This window comes from Zootoca vivipara, chromosome 7 (genome assembly GCF_965207765.1).
Source record: "Zootoca vivipara chromosome 7, rZooViv2.hap1.1, whole genome shotgun sequence".
In the NCBI taxonomy this organism is placed as follows: domain Eukaryota; kingdom Metazoa; phylum Chordata; class Lepidosauria; order Squamata; family Lacertidae; genus Zootoca; species Zootoca vivipara.
Genome location: NC_142590.1, coordinates 82,632,977 through 82,655,352, shown reverse-complemented (window position 1 = coordinate 82,655,352; position 22,376 = coordinate 82,632,977). Strand labels below are relative to the sequence as shown.

General features: G+C 45.9%; 2 protein-coding genes across 2 annotated transcripts in view; one reads left to right on the top strand and one right to left on the bottom strand.

Moving 5' to 3' along the window:
* The window catches only part of APCDD1L (APC down-regulated 1 like), a 44,179-nt gene extending 36,943 nt beyond the window's left edge, over positions 1-7,236 (top strand). Inside the window, exon 4 of the mRNA XM_035122457.3 lies at positions 3,783-7,236. Coding sequence (XP_034978348.3) covers positions 3,783-4,553 — 771 coding nt within the window. The 3' untranslated portion in view covers positions 4,554-7,236. The remainder of the gene's footprint in view (positions 1-3,782) is intronic.
* Positions 7,237-11,797: 4,561 nt separating this feature from the next.
* VAPB (VAMP associated protein B and C) overlaps positions 11,798-22,376 on the bottom strand; it is a 49,017-nt gene continuing 38,438 nt past the window's right edge. Inside the window, exons 3-6 of the mRNA XM_035122520.3 lie at positions 22,238-22,341; positions 18,247-18,327; positions 15,828-16,004; positions 11,798-14,550 (exon numbers count right to left, since the gene is read on the bottom strand). Of these exons, the coding sequence (XP_034978411.1) occupies positions 14,392-14,550; positions 15,828-16,004; positions 18,247-18,327; positions 22,238-22,341 (521 nt within the window). The 3' untranslated portion in view covers positions 11,798-14,391. The remainder of the gene's footprint in view (positions 14,551-15,827; positions 16,005-18,246; positions 18,328-22,237; positions 22,342-22,376) is intronic.

The following is a 22,376-nucleotide window of genomic DNA, read 5'->3' as shown; positions in this document are numbered from 1 at the left end:
CAGCCAGATGGGCGGGGTGTAAAATTAATTAATTAATTAACAATATAAAATGGTCCCCTAAACCCTGGCCTGGAGGGGGATGGCAGGCTCACTGGACACTGATGTTACCTTATGGGGTCTCTGTTCTGACTGGTTCTCCTCTATTTCATATGAAAAAAAAGAGGAGCAGGAAAAGGGTGGGGGGCAGAGAAACATTATCCAATAAACCATTATCCCTCAGCAGAGAATGCCATTACCAGAGGAAATAGCCCTGAATGTAATTATGGGTGGCAGGCCTGGGATATACAGAAACGCAACTTCCAGTGCGGCTGAAACAAGCCGGCCTTGGTTTCTTTCTCTCTCCACCCCACAATTTTTTGTCAGGAGCTTGGTTTCATGCCCAGAGCGTATTTTTAATCAAAATCATAACCAATCAATTGAGAAATGTGATTGAACTGCAAGATAGGACAAGGAGCAATGAGCGGTAAAAGGGCTCATGACCGTTGCCAGATGGGACCAAAGTCAGGGCTGAGGTGGAGAGAGGGGAGGAAAAGCAGTCCGCCCCCCACCTACACAATATTGCAGCCACTGGGATTCTTGAAGGACGAGGCGAAGGACGTAAAACAACCACCTTTCTGAGGCACATGCTCAGATTGGCATTAAAGCTAAGTTATCTCGGGCCAAAACCATATATGTATGAGCTAAACCAGATGGTAAACATGAATTGCTTTCTTAAAAAAAATTAAACAAATTAAAACCCAAGCTGAGGTGCGCTGAAATACAGTGACTTCACTGCAATGCTGCCATTAATCAGCTCACAGTTCTACGCGGCTTGTTGCTGGCGGATGATGTCACCGCCTGGGGAGAGTTAGACAGCGTCACTTGCCTCCTTCGAAAGAGTTTCACGTAAGTGGAAGTGAGAAAGGTTTTTTGGCAAGGAAGAGGAGTCTGCAGATTTTGGCTTGGTTTCGTGGCCACCCTTTATATATTTATTTGCTACCAATCTTTGGGGAAGGACAGTAGCTCCGGGGGGGAGGGGAATACTCTCTCTAGCACGCAAAAGGGTCCTGGGTTCATTTTCCGGTGGCTCCCGGGGAAGGGCTAGGAGAGGCAGGAGAGCTGCTGTCCGCGTCAGTCCAGACTATTCTGAGCCACATGGACTACGTAGTCCAACAGCATTTTATGTTCCCTCCTTGTATTTACTTGCATGTGCAGATAACTCAAAAGGAAGGGCACGGCAGTTTATGGTAAGCTTTGGAGAAGGGTCAGAACGAGCATAAATTATTTGAGGCCAGAACAAGATTGGAGAACAGCCAGTCTGTGTGCCAATCTTGGCCTGCCAAGGAGGTCCAGTTTCCATGAGGCAATTTTCCTCACACCCACCGGTGACATCAGACATCAGTGGGAGGAGAGGGTTTAACCCATCAGGGAACAGGATTTCATCTCCACTCATCAGCTGCCGAGCCTTTGTTTAATAAAGCCCTTTGCAAAAGTGCTCTTTGAAGCAGTTCCACGCTTCTCCTTTTATTTAGTGAGTGGTTGTGGGTAGTGGATCCGGATAAGAATCTCCAGAGGCTGAAATGGGAGCATAGGGGCTGCTTTAAAGGCCTTTGCAAACAGCAAAAGGGCTTTGAAGCCATTGCAGGTTCCCAAGTATCCAATCCTAACTGTTGCGCACTTGGAAACCCTACACAAGGTAAGTGAGACCACTCACGTGGTCAGTCATGTGATGTCATGTGATTGACAGGTGGGAGGCCTCACCCACCTGCCAAATTTGGCACACGATAAGGATCTGGCCTGTGAAGCCAAAAACGTTTCCACACATCCTGTCTCTTTTAAAAGGAAAAAAGTCTTGTTCAAGGTAGAAGATAACTTTCTTTTGTACACCGGTCTCAACTTCATTCCCAGGCATTTTGAGTTTAAAAATATTGGGTAGCAGGATTGGGAAAGACGGTAAGTTGAGATTGGCCTTTCCAACCTGGTACATTCCAGATGTGGGTGGCGCTGTGGGTTAAACCACAGAGCCTAGGGCTTGCCTATCAGGTCGGCAGTTCGAATCCCCGTGACGGGGTGAGCTCCTGTTGCTCGGTCCCTGCTTCTGCCAACCTAGCAGTTCAAAAGCACGTCAAAAGTGCAAGTAGATAAATAGGTACCGCTCTGGCGGGAAGGTAAACGGCATTTCCGTGCGCTGCTCTGGTTCGCCAGAAGCGGCTTAGTCATGGTGGCCACATGACCCGGAAGCTGTACACCGTCTCCCTCGGCCAATAGAGCGAGATGAGTGCCGCAACCCGAGTCGGTCACAACTGGACCTAATGGTCAGGGGTCCCTTTACCTTTACCTTCCAGATATTGGACTGCAGCTGCCATCAGCCTCAGCCACTGTGGCCTAAAGGGTGATGGGAACTAGAGTCTAAATAACATGGGATTCATAGCCCGGCCAGTATAATGCAGCATAATGCCTCTCTGTATTTTTCTTGCACTCCCCTAGAAGTTCAACTCGCTTACCGGCCTCGAGATCAGTCACCAAGTCAGCTGAATTGCTCCAGAGTCAGCGGCTGGTGGGTCAGAACCAATCACAAACCGCAGAGGTTTCTTCCAAGACCCCCGCTCTACCCAGAGGAACGTCTTTGATTTCCTCTTAAATATGTTTTAAAGAAAAACCACTCTTGGGAAATTATCTTCCAGTATTAAAGTATTTCCTGCTTTAAAAATAAAAAGGCTGGGAATATTTAGCTGCAATGCCCTGTGTACCGTCAACGCTCCTCAAGAGTGACAGTTGTGGTAAGGCGAGTTGAAAATGGCTTGGTTATTGCAGACTTCAGTCAGCGCACATGCAAATTGCCTGCTAAGTGCAGAGTTACTGAAATCTCATTCCCATGCAAAGACGGCTGGCGTCTTTCAGAAATCAACCGTATGTAGCAACCCAGGCTTATGAAAGCAGATACGGTTCACTGTAAATTGTTATGTTGCCCATTTCTATAATTAGTACAGGAACACGTTTTTAATGCTGACTTAGAAACATTTCGGGTTATATTCCCCCAGCGTACGTCAGATGAAAATATGTACGGTGCATTACTTCCACATTAAACGAGGCTAGCTCCTCATAGTGGGGTAGAGAGGAAATTGCTTTTATACCATTAAAGAAACTACCAGATTCCACTCTGAAATGTTAAACCTTTTCCCTGCCCTAAGAATTCTGACACAGGCTTCTGACATTTTGATATATAAAAAAATCTGTATTTCCCACCCTTCCCCTTGATGGCACCTATCTGGCATTCAAATACTAAAACCTGCAGGATTTCACAATTTAGCCTAGACCAGTAAAAGTAGCTGCATCTTATATTTTGCCAGATAATTTAAATAAGTCATTATGAGCCTCCTGTAAAGGATAGAGCTGGTGAGACCCGAATCACCATCTAAATTTGATGAGAGATCTAAATGTATATTTGTTGTTGTGGGTCTCTGCTTCCCCCTGCAGTCTTTTAAGCACCTTCCCACACCCCTGGTCTTTGGTATCCTTAAAATCTAAACTTATATGTTTGGTTTTAATTTTTTTGGTCGGAGAAGAAGAAAAAAACAGCAAAGATGTTTTACTACTAATAGTAGAGCAAAGAGGCTGGTACAACCAGGGAAAAGGACAGTTGCATTCTAGTCTTTCGTGCCCTAACAGAAGTTAACGTTTTCTGCAGAATCTCTTCCTTCCCCTTTGTGGAATGCAGCTTCCCTTGGTGAAGAACATGCCTATTTTTAAGCAAGCAGTGAAAAGCCTTGCTGACAACTTGTCTTTTCCTTCCCTTCCCGCAGCATCACATCCAGCCGTGCCCTGCCTGTGGGATTATATACCGAGCTGACGAACACCACCCGCCTGTATTACCCCTCAAGCCAGAGCTCCCCATGTTGCTCAGCGGCCGCTGGGTCAGCACTCGCTGCGAGGTCCGCCCAGCCGTGCTTTTCCTTACAAGGTACTTTATCTTCCATGCCAACAACCGCAGCTGGGAAGGCTACTACCGCCACTACTCTGACCCTCTCTGCAAGCAGCCAACGTTCACTGTCTATGCTCTCGGCCACTATACCCAGGGAGCGCCGTCCCTCATTGTGCGAGGAGGTACCGAGCTTGTCTTCAAGGTGACCCGCGCTCGGGTGACGCCAATGGATCCTGTAACTGTGGCGATGCTGAACTCCTCCAGCTTCGGGAGCTGCGGAGAAGCCGGTGCCTGGAGCGTCGGGCAAGAGCTGGATGTGACTCACACGAATGGCTGCGCTGCACTGGGAATCAGACTGCCCCACACCGAGTACGAACTCTTCCGAGTCGAGCAGGATGCCAAGGACCACAGCTTGCTCTTCATCGGGGAGAGGCCGACCGATGGGTCAAGCCCCAACACACCCAGCAAGCGACCCACGTCCTACCAGGCCCCTCTCGTCCAGTGCGGGGGCCCCTCAGGAGCCCTAGCGAGGCACATCAAGCCAAGTTACCTGGGAAGAATAGGCGAGGACAATAGCAGTGGGGCACTGAAGACATTGCCTTGGGCATCCCTGCTAGCATCTCTAGCTGTGCATCTTGTCCGGTGGGACTAGAAGCCCAGATGTTTTGGTCACTGAGCTGCTGCATGGAATCCAGACAGCCTTAGCATTCAGACTTACGTGTATGCACAACAGCACACTGGGGAAACCGTTTCATTTTCTACCTTGCCAATACACACTCTTTATTTTTTTCTTAATGATAGGTGAAGCCTGTTGGATGTGCTTTCCCCTTTCATACATGATGCCTAAGTATGGACACGGCCACCTGAATTGGGCTGCTTGGTCTCTGATGTAGAGGGCATCCTTCGGCTTCTGATCAGGTGGCTTAAATTGTACCTAACGCACCAGAACGGCTCGTTTCAATAGGTGTAGGATAGACCTGCACCCCACCCAAACAAAAAAAGTAATTCTCATGTATCGAGAAGCAATTCTGCTTTCATGGGACAATTTCAGTTTGGTTTGCTCTGGATTAGCGTCAGAGATACCGTTTACTATTTTGTTCGCAATGTAAACCAACTGTTCATAGTACAAAAGTTGTAATTAGGGAGCCTGCTATCCAGCTTCCGTATACTGTAATGTACCATGTGTGAGGAAATGTACCTGCATATTCAACTGTTTATCTTAAACAGGGGTGGTGAGGGTGTAGATTTGGTCAGCACAGAACCCCAGAGGCTGGGTTTGCACATAAAGTTATACCATAGCACAGTGTTATGTGCACAAGCAGGCAGGAGGACCTTGTTGGAGATTAGTTTTACTTCACGCTCATATTTCCTTGTTCTCTCAAGCAAACCAGGGATCATAGTTGTTGGTTTCTTTTGTTTCTTAAGACAGGCCAACTTCAAAACATTTCATTTCAAATATTTTTAGACCGCCTTTAATTCAAAAGTAAATTCCAATGCGGTATACAATTATCAATTATCCAAATACATTAGGCAGGGAAATACTGTAGCTACAACTGCATATCAATAGCCTGAAAATCCATGGGTTAATAAATACAGAGTTTTTAACACAGTTTTAAACAGTCATTACTAGCAGTACATGCCTTATCTCAGAGCAGAGACTTCCACAATCTAGAAGCCACCATGGAAATGCCCTTGCCTTTGGTTGCTGCGAGATGGATTAATAGGGGCCATGGCATTGGCAGGAGGACCTCCTCCAAATATCTTGGTGTGTAGAAAGGTTTAAATGGGATAAGGAGTCTTTTTCAGGTAGCCAAGTCTCAAGTTCCTTAGGGATGTTTAGGTCAAAAGAAGAAATTACGAAGCTGGCTTGCTTAACGGACCAGTTTCTTTCGAACCACCATTTCTCTTTGTATGGCCTGACAAGCCAGGATTATTGGAAGGCGAAACTAAGCACTAGCAAAAGCATTTTGCTGGTCATGTGGGAGGGGAGAGGAGAGCCCTGCCAAGCCTGATGCTTTGCCTGGGCTTCTTCCTGCTCATGCAGTGTAAACAATGGTTTTGCATTATGTGTGAACCAGGCCACAATGTCTGTTTTGTAGGTGTCGTGGATTTGTTTATATGACGTCCTGAGGCCCTTGGTTATTCTGATAAAAAGAGCGTGAATCTAGTCCTTAGGAATAAAGATAATAAAATGCTAAAGACAGCCACAGTTTAAAAGCCAGACCAGGTACAAGGTGCAATTCATTTAGCTATGTATGTGGAACTCTACCGAGGTGCTGGGATTGGAAGAAACCAGTTCACAATGAATTGTGCAAGCCAGATTTAAGCATAGGAAGCTGCCTTAGACAAAGTCAAACTATTGGTCCACCTAGCTCAGTAGCGTCTACACTACCTGGCAGGTGTTGCAATTCTAGATGAGGCATTCCCAGCCTCACCTGGATATGCTAGGGATTGTGCCTGGGACCTTTTGCATTCAAAGTGCATGTTCTACCACTGAGCTGCGGCCTTGGTTTTGTGAAGACTGACTTTTCCACCCTGCCCCACATACTTGATTATCCTCCTGCACCTGCAAAGAAAGGTAACAGCTATTGGTAAACAGAAAATGCTCAAAGGGCATTTGTTTACAGCCTCAGCTGTTCCACTCCACTGTGAAAAATAACCCAGTATGAGTTTTCTGGCATCCTTCATCTCACTTAATCAGTCAACAAAGCAACATCCAATTGAGTTAACTCTGAAACACACAGCTGCTGGCAACAGGCGAAAACTCGTGATTTCTCGTCTGATCAAAACTTGCTTGGCAGCTATTCCTTGGAGCTGTAGAGTTCCAGCCGTTGCATTCTATGAAATAATTTTTATTTTCTGGCAATAAGGAGCTATGCATTTTTTTTTAAAAAAAAAACCTAAAGGGAGAATGAACCACCATGACAATCTTCAGTAACTCAGGCTAATGTGCATGGCATTGTATAGTCTAAAAACCACTGGCTCCTTTTTAGCTATAGATTCCTAAAATAATCAGATCTCCTTGGAACTGTGTGCCTTCTCCAAATCACTGAACTACCCTGCCCCCCGCCAAAAAGAGAAAACCCTTCAGCTATGCAACAACAATTTACATGGTATATTTACAACATTTTTTGCTAATATGTAATTAATGATGGGTTTTTATACAAGTACCAGTGGGGAACTGTACATTAACTGATTCAGATGTAATGCTTATCTTAATGTACAAATTTTTAAAGCACAAAATGTATTACAGCATGTTAACTTTTTTTCTACACAGGGAACTTTTTTAAAAAAGAAAAGTCATGTATATAAAACAGCTGCCCAACTTCTAAAAATGGCTACGTTTTTTTATAGGCACTGACATAATTACATAAAGTCCTTTTACTTTTCCCTTTTGCTGGCCCATTTCTCTGCAATTCAAGATCTATTAGAATGTGGGTACCATTTCTGACTAGAGGGCCAGATCCTTATTTCCCCACCTGTGACAGGCCAAATTTGATCTGTCAGCCACCTGATGTCACTATGATTCTGATACTTCCATTTCTAAGCCCCGATTGCTAGGAATTCGAAATGCCGCTCAGGGCTATTTAAAAGCCCTTTTGCAATGAGCCCTACACTGCTTTTTAAACCTATGAAAACCAGTGTGGCAAGGAACATTGCAAAAGGACCTTCAAACAACCCTACACTGCATTTTGAAGCAGGACCCAGGATTGGACAGTTAAATTCTGTTGTTTTGGCTGCCCGCGAACTGCCTGTTCCCAGTAGGGGAAATAGGTGTATGCAATCAGAATTTAACCCCACCCAACTCGTCAACTGACCACCGGCTGACTGGACTAACACCAGCTGATTGGCATGTGGGTAAGACTGGGACGTAGGCTGGCGGTTTCCTGGAGGATCTTGTCACTTCCCATCAGCACAGCCAGCATGACCAATAGAGTCCAACATAATATGGAAGGATGTAGGTTTTCAAACTCTTGGGTTAGTGTGGTGTCTTAACACAGCTAGTGTCTGGTGCTTGGGGTCCATGTTTCTGTGTGTGAGAAAATCTATTTCAAGTATATGGAACCAGAAATAAGGGGAGAAGTCATTACTCAGTGGTGGGAACACATATTTTAACTATGAAAAGTCCAAGTTTTTAATTCTGGCCACCATCTATTGAGTTCAAGGTAACAGTAGTGCGGAGGGTCTCTACCAGAAACCTTGCAGTCACCATCTGGGGAAGATGAAACACTTGACTGGATTGGACCATGTATATTCATGGAAATGTAACATTATAGTGGGGGGCGAGAGAACCTTCAGCCCAATTCCATGTGGGTGAGGAACGTTCAGGAAGACGACAGGAGTGGGGAAGAAACCAAAATGTATGAAGCAATTAGCGACAGGATAAGAAAAAGGCCCCCTTGCAAGTGATCAGATCTTTGAGCAAAAAGCCACTTGTTTTCCTCTCTTCCGGCAGTGCACTGAGGGGGCAGGGGAAGCAAAAACAAGGCAGGCTACCTGTAGAATGCAGCCCTCAACAACGTCCTCACTGACTTATTGACACGATCAAAGACTTCAGAGTTGCATTTCTTCAGCAAATGTTCATTCGCTGCTCTCTGTGGCTGGTAACACCAAATAGTGGTTAAGAGGCTCCTCAAGCCACATAACTCAGTAGATTTTAAATGTGGTTTGTTTGTTGTGCTTATTGAAGGCATATCCCACCACTCTTCTTTAGTGACCTTGGGATGAGTCTCAACAATACAATAGCCAAGAGAAGACAGTTAAAAATCCTAGTTGCTAATAGGGTTGCCAGGCTCAATAGAGGACAGGACTTCTGTGCCTTTAATTGTCCTGCTCTCTTTTGAGTCTGGAGAGAAACCAGCAGACCCTTTGCTTGGGAATTAAACGAAGGGTCTGCTGGCTTCTCTTTAAGGTTTCCAGACTCAAAAAGAGAGCAGGGCAATTAAAGGCACAGAAGTCCTGTCCTCTATTGAGACTGGCAACCCTACCGTGTTTCCCCTTTTTAAAGACGTAGCCATAAAGTAAGCCATGGCAGCATTTTGTAGCAGTTGCTAAATTTAAGACACACCCCGAAAATAAGACATACCTCCATACCGTGTACAGCGGGACCGAGCCAGCCAGCGGGGCCTGGAACCGGCTGCTGCAGCGGCGAGCCACCTGCCAGAACAGGCGGCTGCAAAGTGGAGCGCTCGGAGCGCGCGCCAGGCGGAGCGCCCAGCCAGCGGCCTGGCCTCTTCCTCGCCCAGCCGAGGAGGCCTGCTGCCCCGCCGCTGGAACAGGCGGCTGCAAAATGGAGTGCTCCACAGCTCGGAGCGCCCAGCAGCGCCAGGCGAAGCACCCAGCCAGCGGCCTGACCTCTTCCTCGCCCGGCTGAGGAGGCCTGCTGCCCCGCCGCCGGAACAGGCGGCTGCAGAGCGGAGCGTTCTGCAGCGCCAGGCGGAGTGCCCAGCCGGAGTGGCGAGGCGGAGTGGCGAGGCAGAGCGGCGGCCGGAGGCTCGCTGGCCCTTCCGCACCGCCGGAACGTTGTGGGCTGTGTGGCCCGAGGCAGAGCGGCGGCCAGAGGCCCGCTGGCCCTTCCGCGCTGCCGGAACGTTGTGGGCTGCATGGCCTGAGGCAGAGCGGCGGCGGGAGGCCCGCTGGCCTTGTTAGGGCGCCGGACGGCGCCGGGAGCGCTGCTGGCCTCTTTCGCGGCGCCAGAGCATCGTGGGCTGCATGGCCGCTGCCGGAATTTTTTGGGCAGGGGAGTGGGAGGCAGGCGGGCTGGGCGATAGGCCCGTGGCTGTGCTCGGCGGGGCCAGTAGTGGGCTCCACGCTGGCCTGCGCCGGCCTGCGCCAGGGGCTCCGGCTCAGTCCACTGCTGGCGCACGGCACCTCGTTGTGGACGAGATCTGGATCGTGGTTGGGTGGGTGCCCTCCCCTTCCATAGCGGCGCCGGAACGAGGCTGCCTCTGAGCATGCACAGAGAGACACCCCCTTCCCATCCCCCAGTCCAGTGCCGGGGAAAAGGCGTCTTGGAAAGCCGGAGTGGGTTTATAGCTCAGGATGGGGTGGTCTCTGAGCATGCACAAAGTGCCTCCCTCACCACTGCCTTTGCACTGGTTGCCTTTGGACATGCACGGTGAATGCTCCTTACATAAACATCATCTCTCAGGGAGGATGTATTTTGCAAGGCTGGCGTTCTGGTGGCTAGGAGTGAGGGTGATGGTGGTGGTCTCTGGGCAGGTACAGAGTGCCCTCCCTCCTGCAGCCTAGGCAGCGTGTTGCAAAACAGAGGGCACTTTTTCCCTTGTCTCTTTTTAAAAGAAGTTGCTCCCCAGGGTGGGTCCATAATAAAAACCGTAATAAAAATCTAATAAAAAATTAAGACATCCCCTGAAAATAAGACACCTTGTGTTTTTTTTGAGGAAAAAAAGTTATAAGACGGTGTCTTAAAAAAGGGGAAACACGGTAGTTGCTAATCCTTCTTTATAGTCCCGCTTTGCTAACCTTTTGCCTGCTAGTTGTTTGCGGCTATAAGTCTACGTGTGCATCAAAAGCTTGCCAGGCCAAGGAGGAAGACATCAGAACCTGCTATTAGTGCTAGGATGGGTCTGTTTTCCTTCTTACGGGGCTGATGGCTAGGCTTCAGCAGTGTAATCAATTTCCACATGACCAAATCCTAAGTTCTCTAAAATTTAGACAAAATGTTTAGACAGAGCAATCAATGTCAAGGGTCTCAGTTCAATGTCCAAATGGATTAAAAACCAACAACCCCACAGCCAAAACCTAAAAACAGATTTGGTACTACAGATCTGAATGTGTGTGTTCAGTTTGTGAAACAGGCACCAGATGTGTGTAATTAGCTCTTGCTATTTATTCCATTCAAAATAAAGGCACACATCCTTCGTAGTTTCTTTCATTTTCCTTTCAGAAACAGTAGTAAGTCATAAATGCATAAGAGTTTTGATTGAAGCATCAAGCGGTGCTTGGAATCGGTTAACTCTACGTTGAAAAATAAAATCCACAGAATACTCATTGAACAGAAAATGCTGTGAGCAAACTCTTAGAATCATAGACACATAGAACTGTAGAGTTGGAAGGGACTTCCAAGGGTTAATCTAGTGCAACCCCCTGCAATGCAGGAATCTCAGTTAAAGGACCCATGGCAGATAGCCATTCAACCTGCTTTAAAATGTCCAAGGATGGAGAGTCCACAACCCCCTGTCCCACTGTCAAATAGCTCTTAGTCAGAAAGCTCTTCCTAATTTTGAGTCAGACCCCTAGATCCTTTTCACATGTACTACTGGCAAGCCAGACGCTCCCTACCTAATACTGGTGCAGCTAGTTTCCACATGACCAAATCCTCAGTTCATCTAGTCCAACCCTCCTGCAATGCAGGAATCTCAACTAAAGCACCCTTGATTTCTGTGGGTTAATCTCATGGCCTAGTTCTATATGGCTGCGGGCCTTTACTTGTGTGGTGGCTTGAACCCATAGAAAAATGCACTTCCCACAGCAGTACTGCAATGGTTAAAAGCACCCTAGGTATGATGGACAGCATGGTCAACTCCCGGAAGATGAAGGCTGTAAAAATCTGTGATTCAAACAGCAGAAGCATTTCTTAGTTGGCAGACTTTTATTTTAAAGTGGTGATGACTTGTAAGCAACTCAACGCTGTTCATCCATAACATCCATAACTTCCGTAGATAGGCTTCCCCCCCCCCCTATTTGTGCATGGCATGTCTTCTTCAAAAAAAGCTAAGTCACATTCTTACTTAAGTTGCTACTTGTTATGTGTTTCGAAATAAAATTAAGTTAGAAAAAGTGGTAATCAAAACTAGGCAACTTAACGTCTTGTTGCGGACAATTCACTTTCGCGGCACAAAATGAAGGAATCAAAACAGGGACAGGACTCCATTCATTTGGGGGTAGATTTATTTGATTTTTTTTTTTAAAGATGCTACATAGTCAAACAGGATTGGTCTTTTTGTTTTTAACAGCATAGAACTAATTCCTACTAATTTTCCCCCCTACATAGACTTATTTTTATATACAAAAACAGTTTTCCTGACCGCTGTTTCCCCCCAATGTTTAGATGGTCGAAAGTGAGAATTATGTCGTGCCCAAAAGCATCAGGAGGAGGAAGAGTCCATCGTTACTACAGCAACAAAGGGAAAGTTTAGTTCTATTCACCAACTTTGAACAGGTGCCCTTTCTTCTCTCTCTCTTTTTTTAACCATTTATAACAGTAGACAAACTTCTGTGACGGTAAAGGAAACATGAGATGAAATGCAGTCAACTTGCAACTTAACGTGCATTTAAACTTAAAAAAATTAAAGGGGGGGGGGCACCAGTAATCCCACCTGCCACTGCAATGAACTTGGGAGAGCATTTGGAGGTACAAGGACTGTATGTTTTGAGTATACGAGATTTTGGCTTCATGAGCTATCCCTGGAACATAAATTGAGAGTTGACTGTGTATTAAATAAGTTAAATATGCATTAAACATTTGGATATAAAGGACTTTAACTCAGCTACATGAACCAACAGCAAACAGTAGCTTGGTCCCCTTTTAGAACGAGGCATTGACTCTCCTCGCCCCGTGCAACCTGGCACACAGGTGACTGTCCAGTGGCATTTTTCACATCGTTCAGTGGGGCTACATTCAGCTCCTTTCAGCTTTCCGTTGAATGGTATGTTAATACCAGTAGTGCTAAACCAGACTTACCCAACCTGGTGCCCTGCGGGTGTTGCTGTTCTCCCAACTCCGCATCAGCCTGGCCATTGGTCAGGGATGAGGAAAGCTGGAATCTAGCAACATCTGGAGAGTGGTCAAAATGAAGGCTGGTCTAGACCTATCGTCCCACAAACGAGACAACCCGGTTGCTTAAGATTCATGACCTTTGCCCATGCACATGTCCCCCTTTCAGCCAGTTATAGTCCAAGAGACGCTTCTACCTTGGGTGCAGCACCATTCAAGAAAGTCAGCACTAAACAGCTGATGGGCAAAGGAGGAGCATGTCAATTCTCTCTCGAACTGAGCTGCTGAGAAACGGAGAATGCCACAGAGACTTAAGCTGTGCTACTGATGGGCACAGAACAGCAAGTCCCATTCCTTCTCAGGTCCAGAAGACGAAATCCCCGACAGCCTTTCGTCTAGTTCAGGACAGAAACCTGATCTCCAAAAGCTTCACGAGAAGGTGAATGGCAAAAGGCTGAAATAAGGTCATGTAAGCGGAAAGACACCCCCCCGCACCCACCATGTGCAATGCATTACGTGGCTAAGCTTGTGAGAGTCTGCCGAGGGTGCAAGCAGAGGAGGAAAGGTTTGCTGATGGATGCGACAAGCGGAGGATGCAAAAAGGACGCGATGGATGAGGCAAGAGGTGCATGGTCCCCATTAAACATGATGCCATCTGGACTGGAAACACAGATGGATAGGGAAGAAACTATTTTAACAAGACGGGAGGGTTCAGATACAAAATGCGATGGCTCATTGCAACGCTCCTCTTTCCTACAAAGCCTGGCTAAGAAAATCACACCCGCAGTTCAAATCGGAGCACATCTGGTGCAACACGTTGAGTTGACCACAGCTGGAAAGTAGGCTCCTTGTGTTTCCAAACCACTACTGGCAATTAGGTTTCCTCACTGCTACACTGACATGAGCAAAAAAGCATGTGGGTGACCCTCTCGCCTCCCACTCCTCCTGCTACAGCCTCCCAAATCTTTTGGTCGCCCCTTTTCTATACATAAAGACTGGCCAGGGCCAATTTCAGAACCCCGGTGCTGCTGGCACCCTTCTGGATCATGAACCTGCTCCAAGTCCTCTCTCCCCTCTCCTCCTCATCTTCCAAGCTGCCCAGTTAGTGGTTCACAGCTCCTGCGAATGACGCAGGACCTAGAGAGGATCACACTTAAAAGAGAGTTCAGGGTGAATAAACAGCTGCTTGGGGAGTTACACTGCTGAGACCCAAGTCACACCCACTTGACAGAACTGTTAAAATTTAAGAGGAGGAGGAATGGTGGGTTAGCATATTTTACAAAAACGCCATCAACCTCACCTGCCTGAACGCCAACCTCTAAATAACCAGAAGGACCTACTCTTTTTCAACGGAGGAACTTTTTTCTTTTCCCCCCTCCAAAGAAGAGAAGTCCAGTAATTGGTATGAAGGTCCAAGAACTCTTTGAAGTTTAACTTAAAAAAAAACAGAAAAACCCACACACACGCACACACACAATGCACCTTTATAGTGTTAAAATACATGATTTTGTCCTCACTGCTCGCAATCAAGATGTAACTCGCCTCTCTTCTCCTGCTCAACTCCTTGTACGTTTTATGCTTTCTGGAAGGTTATGTTATGTTAATGTTATATTTGTGCAGGGGGTAAAAATTTAAAAGGCAAGACCTGTGAGATGTCATACATTTTTTTTAAACATTTGTTATGAATAAATTTAATACCAATGATATGGCAAATCCATCAATCCAATTTACAACCCTCAGCATGCTGCCTCTACAAGGCGATTTTCCCTATAATGACGCCGATGATGAAGAACAATACCACCAGGGCAAGTAGTCTAGTGCTGAGCCCCTCTTCCTTCACAGCAGGTGCTGAAGCAAAGCCTGGGTGGTTTGTCTGGGGTGCCTTCCTCATCCGCAGTCCATCTTCTTCCTGCAGCAAGGATAATTTATGGAGATTTAAAAAATAAATAAATGCACTGAGCAGCAGTGTGCATCAGAAGCTCAGCCTCAATTCTGTGCTGAGATGTAAACAATCTGGGATGAGATAACGTGCTCCCCCTTTTCCAAGCAGAAAACTCCCCTATGCCAGGCCCACAACAGACCTAAAATGTAACCAGGGTTCCTGCTAAACCTGGGATCCGAAAACAGTTCCCCCCCCCACAAGCTGGATTGATCCAGGAACTGCAGTCGGCTCTAGTCTCTGCTAATGCAAGTGTCAATGCTATAAAGAAACCATGGGCAGCCAGGAGAAATTTGGACCAGAATGGAAGTGATGGGAAAAGACAGCACACGATCCTACAATCTGTTACTAACATATTAACCATGGTTTAAAAAACCCCCACGCCTTCTAGTTAAGCTTGCTAGTTATTCATTTTGCCATCATTCACTACTGCGGTAGATTATATGCATTAACCAAATTCATAGATTCACTCAAATAATTTATGCCCTGGCCAAAAGGCACCTAAAGTGGCTAACAACTGTCTAATACACAACAATAGATCAGTGTAAAGCAAGGTTAAAACAACAAAAGCTATTGTTTGTTTTAAAACCATGGCTTAATTGTGAATGTTCCTGCTGCTCACCTTCTCCCAATATGGCTTCCCAGAAAAAGCGTGGTATGGCTTATCGTGTGAACCCAGATTGTGGTTTATTTCAAACAAACCATGATCAGTTAACCAGAAGTAAGCGAAGGACAACGAACCTCGGCTTATTTCTGGCCTGCCGCTTGGGGTTTGTTGGAAACAAACAAGCCACAGTATCTGATGGCACAAACCATACTGTGTCTTGTTTGTACTGGGAAACACAGCATGGTAGCACCCAACATAATTAATGACTTAAAACAAACTATGGGTTGTGTTCTATGAAGGCTGCACCAGTGCAAGGATTCTCCTTGCAAGCTGGAAGCTTCTGCCCATCTCTTCCCCCCCCCCCCTGCACCCCCTAAATCTCTTCTTGGAGTTCATCCAGCCCTGGTGGAGAAGGAGAGGGCAGAATTCCTGTTGCACAAGCAGGAATCCTTGTACTGGCCTCCACCAGCACAACAATTTAGGTGATTGCACTTCTATTACTTAGGAGTCATGTGTGAACCAGCATGAAACAAATCCCCAGCTGTTATTAAACACCCAACAAAAACACAACTATGCCAGGCAGTTTGCAATACATGCCAATACTTTAACTTTGTCCCAAGTGTCTCTAGGTTGACCTTACCTTAAATTGTTTATTCTCCTCTCGTAACCTCTGAACTTCTAACTGAAGCCTCTTACATTCTTCCATTACTTTCTTAACTTCGCTGTCATCCAAAGAAGAACTTAATGATTTAGACATTACAGAAGTTTCTGTCTTCGTCGCAGCTGTGGATATAATTTTATTTATTTCTACATCATGCTGTTGAGACAAAAACAACAACAGAAAGTTTGTTTTCATTTAGGGCACTTCAAATCCTATCATTCCACTCTTTACAAAGCACTTAGGACAGTCAGCCTTCCCCAAACTGGTACATTCCAGATGTTTTGGACTACAACTCCCATCAGCCCCTGGGAGCCGGAAGGCTTTGCATACTGTATCTATGACTATTTTTAAAATCCCATCACCCCAACTACTGTTGCCTCATCTCTGGGTTGGTAGATGGGAGAGTTGTGTTTGTGTGTGAGACAGAGATTTCAAGAGCCTCCTACAGATACCTATTCTACTTGAAGTCTTACTGTTAGTGCTCTAGTAAAAGGAGTATTAAGTTTCTAGGGATATTTGTAATCACTGCCCATTACAACTGCCCAGACTCCTTCCTTATTCCCTCAATAGTTCCCAGTCTTCGTTATTCTTCACACAGTACACGAAGACCCAAGTTCTAAACATGGGTTTCTCATTGCACCCATTTTACAATGGGCGACAACTGGGATTACAAACAGGGCCAAAAGATCTGAGCAACCAGCCAGGCACAAGGGTATTTATGTGTTCAAAAAGCAAAGCCAGAAGTGTTCAGGAACACCTCTCAGATTGTTGGAAGTGTCAAGCTGGTGAGTAGCCCATCTAGAAGGAAAACTATGATCCTAGGATCCTCCACTGCGTTGTGCGACATCTTCAGGAGAAGAAAAGGCTAAGGAATAAGCTCTACACAAATCCAGAATGGAGCCCCTAAGGCGGTTGGATGGCGTCTTGTATGCCTCTTTCCGGCAACTCCTGCAGCCAAGCTGGTGCTAAATGTATTGCTCTGCTTTCCTTTGGACCACATCAGCGACACGTTCTCTGGGCAGCCCAGGACCTCCATACACATTGCCCAGGCTTGAGGTCACCTCAGTGCCACAAACACAGCAAAAACAGTGCAGGAGGCAGGAGTTACCTAAACACACCCTTCTTGGCAACTTATGGAACGTTCTATTTCTTATCTGACGCTGAGACCGCATCACAATCTGGAATACTAAGAGCAGTGGCTAAAGCTACTATTTGCTCCCTAGTCCCCTGCCATTACAACTTTTACAGATTAAAAGGGGAAAAGCAGAAACCTGGAATCCATAGGTTACTCTATTGCAATATGCTGTAATTCCACCTTTTACGTTGTTAGAGGACTAAGCGCCAGAAAAACAACAACCATATATCTAAAGCAGGGGTCCCCAGACTACGGCCCCCGGGCCGGATGCGGCCCAATTAGCCTCCCAATCCGGCCCGCGACGACCCCCGCCACCTGTTCTTACGGCGCGCGGCGCCGATCTTCAAAATCGGCAGAAAATCGCCGAAAATCCTTTGTGCGCATGCGTATGGGCCTCTCCCGACCCAGAAGAGGTCATTTCCGATGCACTTCCGGGTCGGGGGAGGCCCATACGCATGTGCACAAGCGATTTTCGGCGATTTTTTTCCCGACCGTGTGCGTGTGCGCATGCGCACGGGCGCGCACTCCCCCGCCCTCCGGCCCGCTGCGCGCGCACTCCCCTGCTCTCCGGCCCGAAGACCGGTAAGTCTGGGGACCCCTGATCTAAAGGCATGGCTGTGACTGCAGAATTGCAATGCACAATCCTATGTAAAGCACAGGTGCAGTTTTAGTAATGATGTGCCCATGACATGATTCTGTGTGAGAGAAGAAAAAGCAGGGAACATACTGAAGAAAACCAGCTTCATCCACAGTAAATTGATCATGTTTAAATCAATCTACGAAAATATTTTAAATTGACTATAAAAGTGCCTCTTTGCTGGGAAGATTTGTTTTGAACATTTAATATAGTTTCTGAATAAACAGCCTTATGTTTGGGCCTTGAAATATATAGTAGTAGTAGTAGAAGAAGAAGAAGAAGAAGAAGAGGAGGAGGAGGAGGAGGAGGAGGAGGAGGAGGAGGAGTTTGGACTTGATATCCCGCCTTTCACTCCCCTTAAGGAGTCTCAAAGCGGCTAACAATCTCCTTTCCCTTCCTCCCCCACAACAAACACTCTGTGAAGTGAGTGAGGCTGAGAGACTTCAGAGAAGCGTGACTAGCCCAAGGTCACCCATTAGCTGCTTGTGGAGGATCAGGAAGCGAACCCGGTTCACCAGATTACGAGTCCACCACTCTTAACCGCAACTCACCCTGGTTTAAGAGTCTAGATATTTTACTTATAAGCAGCAGCTGTGCCAAGTACAGAAAGTAACAATTGCACTCACGGGTTTATCGTTTTCTGCCGGCAGCTCAAACACACATCTAAGTTTTGAATCCATCAGTTCCTCTGGCTTTGCTTCTTTCCACTAAAACACACAGAACGGAAGAAAATGTTAATTTTAAAAGAATAAGTCTTCTTCAGTACTATGCAGTTTGTTTTCCCCGATGTCTCTCCAATGTCCAAGATACCTTCCAGAAGCAAAGTGAAATGGATCATTCGTAAAAAATATATGGGAATGTCTATCTAGCATTCTGAAACACTTCTGAGAAATATATATATAAAATAATAAAATTGTCCAGTAGCACCTTAGAGACCAATTTAAGTTTGTTCTTGGTATGAGCTTTCGTATGCATGCACATTAGGGTGGTGACTTTTTTACAACCTTCATTTCCCTGTATCATAATTTGATGAGCTTTCATTAAAGATTAGATAAAATCTTACTTTCAAAGAGATTTGATTTTAAAAAAAACCTCACGCACAAAATGATCTAACAAATTTTATTTATCAGTTTTTTGTCCATTTTTGAAGTCACTGTAAGCAGATATAAAATTGAACCCAAGCTTTAGAGTCACATATATACATTATATAGGGTCATCAAAAACACAAGGAAGCTTTTTTTAGCTGCAGTAACAGTATAGACGCCGCTAGAGGACGATATTTTGCTACCTCTCCTGTAGGTTCTTTTCCCAGCATGTCCGGCAGGGTCTGCTGGCTGAGTTTTGAGGTCCCAAAAAGGGGCTTTTACCTTGCGCAGGTGTGACATTTGTATGGCTTATGTTGCTAAGAACACTCCCCATTGTGGAATGCGGTGTTGTGTCCAAATTTGATACAAAATATATATAGAATTGTTAATACAATTTTATGAAATGGTAAAACGGCATACAAAAAAATTAAAAACGGTTTGTGCGTAACCTTTTTTTAGTATTTCAATGGAATATACCTCATTTTAGTCATTAATAGGCAAAAGGTCATCCATTTGTGCTACAGGAAATATTTTTTGAGGGGGGGGGAATTGAAAAAGTCATCACCCCAATGCACACTTTTTCAGATACCTGAAGATATCTGAAGAAGTGTGCATGCACACGAAAGCTCATACCAAGAACAAACTTAGTCGGTCTCTAAGGTGCTACAGGAAGGAATTTTATTATTTTTATATATATATTTCTACTGTGTCAAACCAACATGGCTACCTACCTGAATCTAGAACTTCTGAGAAAGTTTCAAAAGAGCCAATGACAGGCTTTAATGAATCTCACAGCCATGACAAGCATGGCGTCATCTTCTGCTGAATGTGATGAACAGCCGGCGCTTCCCTCTGACTGCGACACTGCAGAGATGGGCGAAGATAGCTGGGAAGTCGTGCGGTTGATGCCTGCTATCTTTCCACTTGAAGAGACTTGACTATGAAGTGCCATAGTCTTGAAGAGACTTGACTATGAAGTGCCCCCGCTCCCTAGCCCTTCTCTGCTTCGAAGCAGGAATGGTGGGGTGGTGTTGAATTAGTGCTGGCTAGTGCATGCCCACCGCTCCATGCAACTCCTTCACTCAGAAAACGCTGTCGGATTTGGGCAGGGGGAATAATGGAAGTGCAGGAATACGCAGTTGTCCCCATACGGGGATCAAACCTGCAGGCTTGCCGTTATCAGCGCCATGCTCTAACCAGCTAAGCTATCCACTTGGCTAAGAGGGATTTGCCTGGGGAGAAAGGGGTGAGGCTTGCTCCTACAGATTTTGGCTTGGCTTACTGGCAAACAGTGAGCATTCGGGTGGAACGTTCACACAGTGTGCTCCCAGATGGCCCAGGGCAAACTGCACAGGCTAGTTCTGCTTGCACAATGTTTTGTTTCCCACGAGGAGCACATGCCATTGAGCAAAAATGCAGTGGGACTGCTATTAGCTAAGCCAACTGGTTCCACCTATTGTGCTTGGTTGTGGGTTGCATGCAACGTGCCCCAGAAGCAATCTGAACATCGCAAACAGCAGGGCTGTTTGCTTCTGGCAAAGGGCAAAATTGTTCACAGATGCGAGCCCCTGGGATTAACCACAGCCTCCCACAGAGGTGGCACCCCCTAGATAGCAAGTTTGCAAATTAAAGAACAGGTAATACTGACATTTTCAATTTGTGTGTGTGAAAGAGGGTTATTAGGACACTGGCAATTGCCTTCCAGATTATTTCAAATGACTTTTACGGAATTCTGCTCAATTCAAAGGGTATTTTGGTTTGTCAACCAGTTGTCATAAGCAATGTTCATTCAAAGTTGATGGTCAGGACCATTCTTTCAAGAGTTAAATATATTTTAATGCTATGTAATATGGCCACCTCGCGAGAAGAGAAGACACCCTGGAAAAGACCCTGATGTTGGGAAAGATTGAGGGCACAAGGAGGGCACAAGGAGAAGGGGACGACAGAGGACGAGATGGTTGGACAGTGTTCTCGAAGCTACGAACATGAACATGAGTTTGACCAAACTGCGGGAGGCAGTGGAAGACAGGAGTGCCTGGCGTGCTATGGTCCATGAGGTCACGAAGAGTCGGACACAACTAAACAACAATATGCTACAATCTAGGGTCAAAGGGACACGCTATTTATACAACTGATCCACATATTCTTGGTTTTGTTCCCAAAAACATTTTAGCTTTTTAAATGTAATTGGCGTTCTTTTTACAATCTTAGGCTTTGCTGCTTGTTTTTATATTTGTACTGCTCTCCTGCTGCTATTAGAATATTTCGCAGAAGTTTTGGTGCTTTACAGATTGTGGATTGGTTGTTGGCAATTACATTATGAGTGAACATTATTGGTTGTGTGCAATGAAGTTGACCCATTATCAGGAGGGGTTCCACTTGTGTAACGGAACTTACCCTCCCTCTGATCTTCCCATGGCCTACAACCTGCTTGAGAGAATTGGGGGAACCCACAGAACAGATCTTTTTTTGGGGGGGGGGAATATGAGGGAGAAGAGGGAGGAAGTCTTGTTGTACAAGCAAGATATTCTTGCACTAACGGAATGACTTTGTTGGATATAACCCTATGCTAATACGTCCTGAGCCACTTTCGGAGCCTTAATCCCTGAAAAGCCATCCGTAAACATTGAAATAAATAAACGCACATAAACTGTAGACCTTGCTGCTGGGCAAGATTCATCTGTACCTTTCACGGCGATATCATCCAACTCTAGCAACAGATGCAAAACCCGTAGGTATTAACCACAACCTAATATGGATAAGGGTACCCTGAATTTTCCGAAGTGGCTCAGCCAGCACTGCCTTCCTCTGTGGAGAATACGAAGCCACACCATTCCTACATTATGCTGTAAGGGTATTCTAGATGTGGGAGTAACATTAGTGCACTTGCGGTATTCAAGCATGCCACAGGGCCAACATTATTTACAAATCCCTCTTGCTGGTTTGGTTCATGCTAGAGATGTAAAATGTCCAGAAATGTTGGAAGCCGTGGGGGAGGGAGGGGGGAATTAGTTTTGTTTCTTCGTCTTTTAAGGAAGGAAAAACCTGGGACCTGTTTTTGCAAAATCGGAAAAAAGCACACACACACCTGAACAGATTTAGGGTGCAGATGTGGGGATGAAGTTCCATTTCACCTGGGAAAATCCTTGCACCAAGATAACGTTAGCAGGATACAGCCCTAATATGCTTGCACAGTCCAGTTGCCTAACTTGTTTTCCTGAAGTGAATAGGCGAGCAAATAAGATTTCTCCTCAACAGACCTCTATGAATCTGGAGGCATCTGCACTCTCAGCAAGACTGCCAGTTCAATCAAAGGGATCCAGATCGTCTATTTCAATTTTCATTTCTTGAAGACTGCCTGACTTCCATTCCAAGCCCCCACCCCCTTTAATACCGCTAGGTGCTCCGCCTTGTCTCGCTGTTACACAGTGCACTTTAAACAACCCGTTGGCTCTTGTTAAAAGGATTTCTGCCATGTTATTGACATAGAAGAAGAACGCAGCACCTTGATAAGCCATTTCTCAATACTCACTACTGCTTCCATGTCTGAAGTATCGGGGGGTGCGAACATCGACTGAACCATGAACTTGTGTTTACTTTTTTCATTAGGGTCGTAATCAAAAGGCTGTAGCATCACTGAAAAGAGAAATCGTTGCCATTAGAACCGCAGC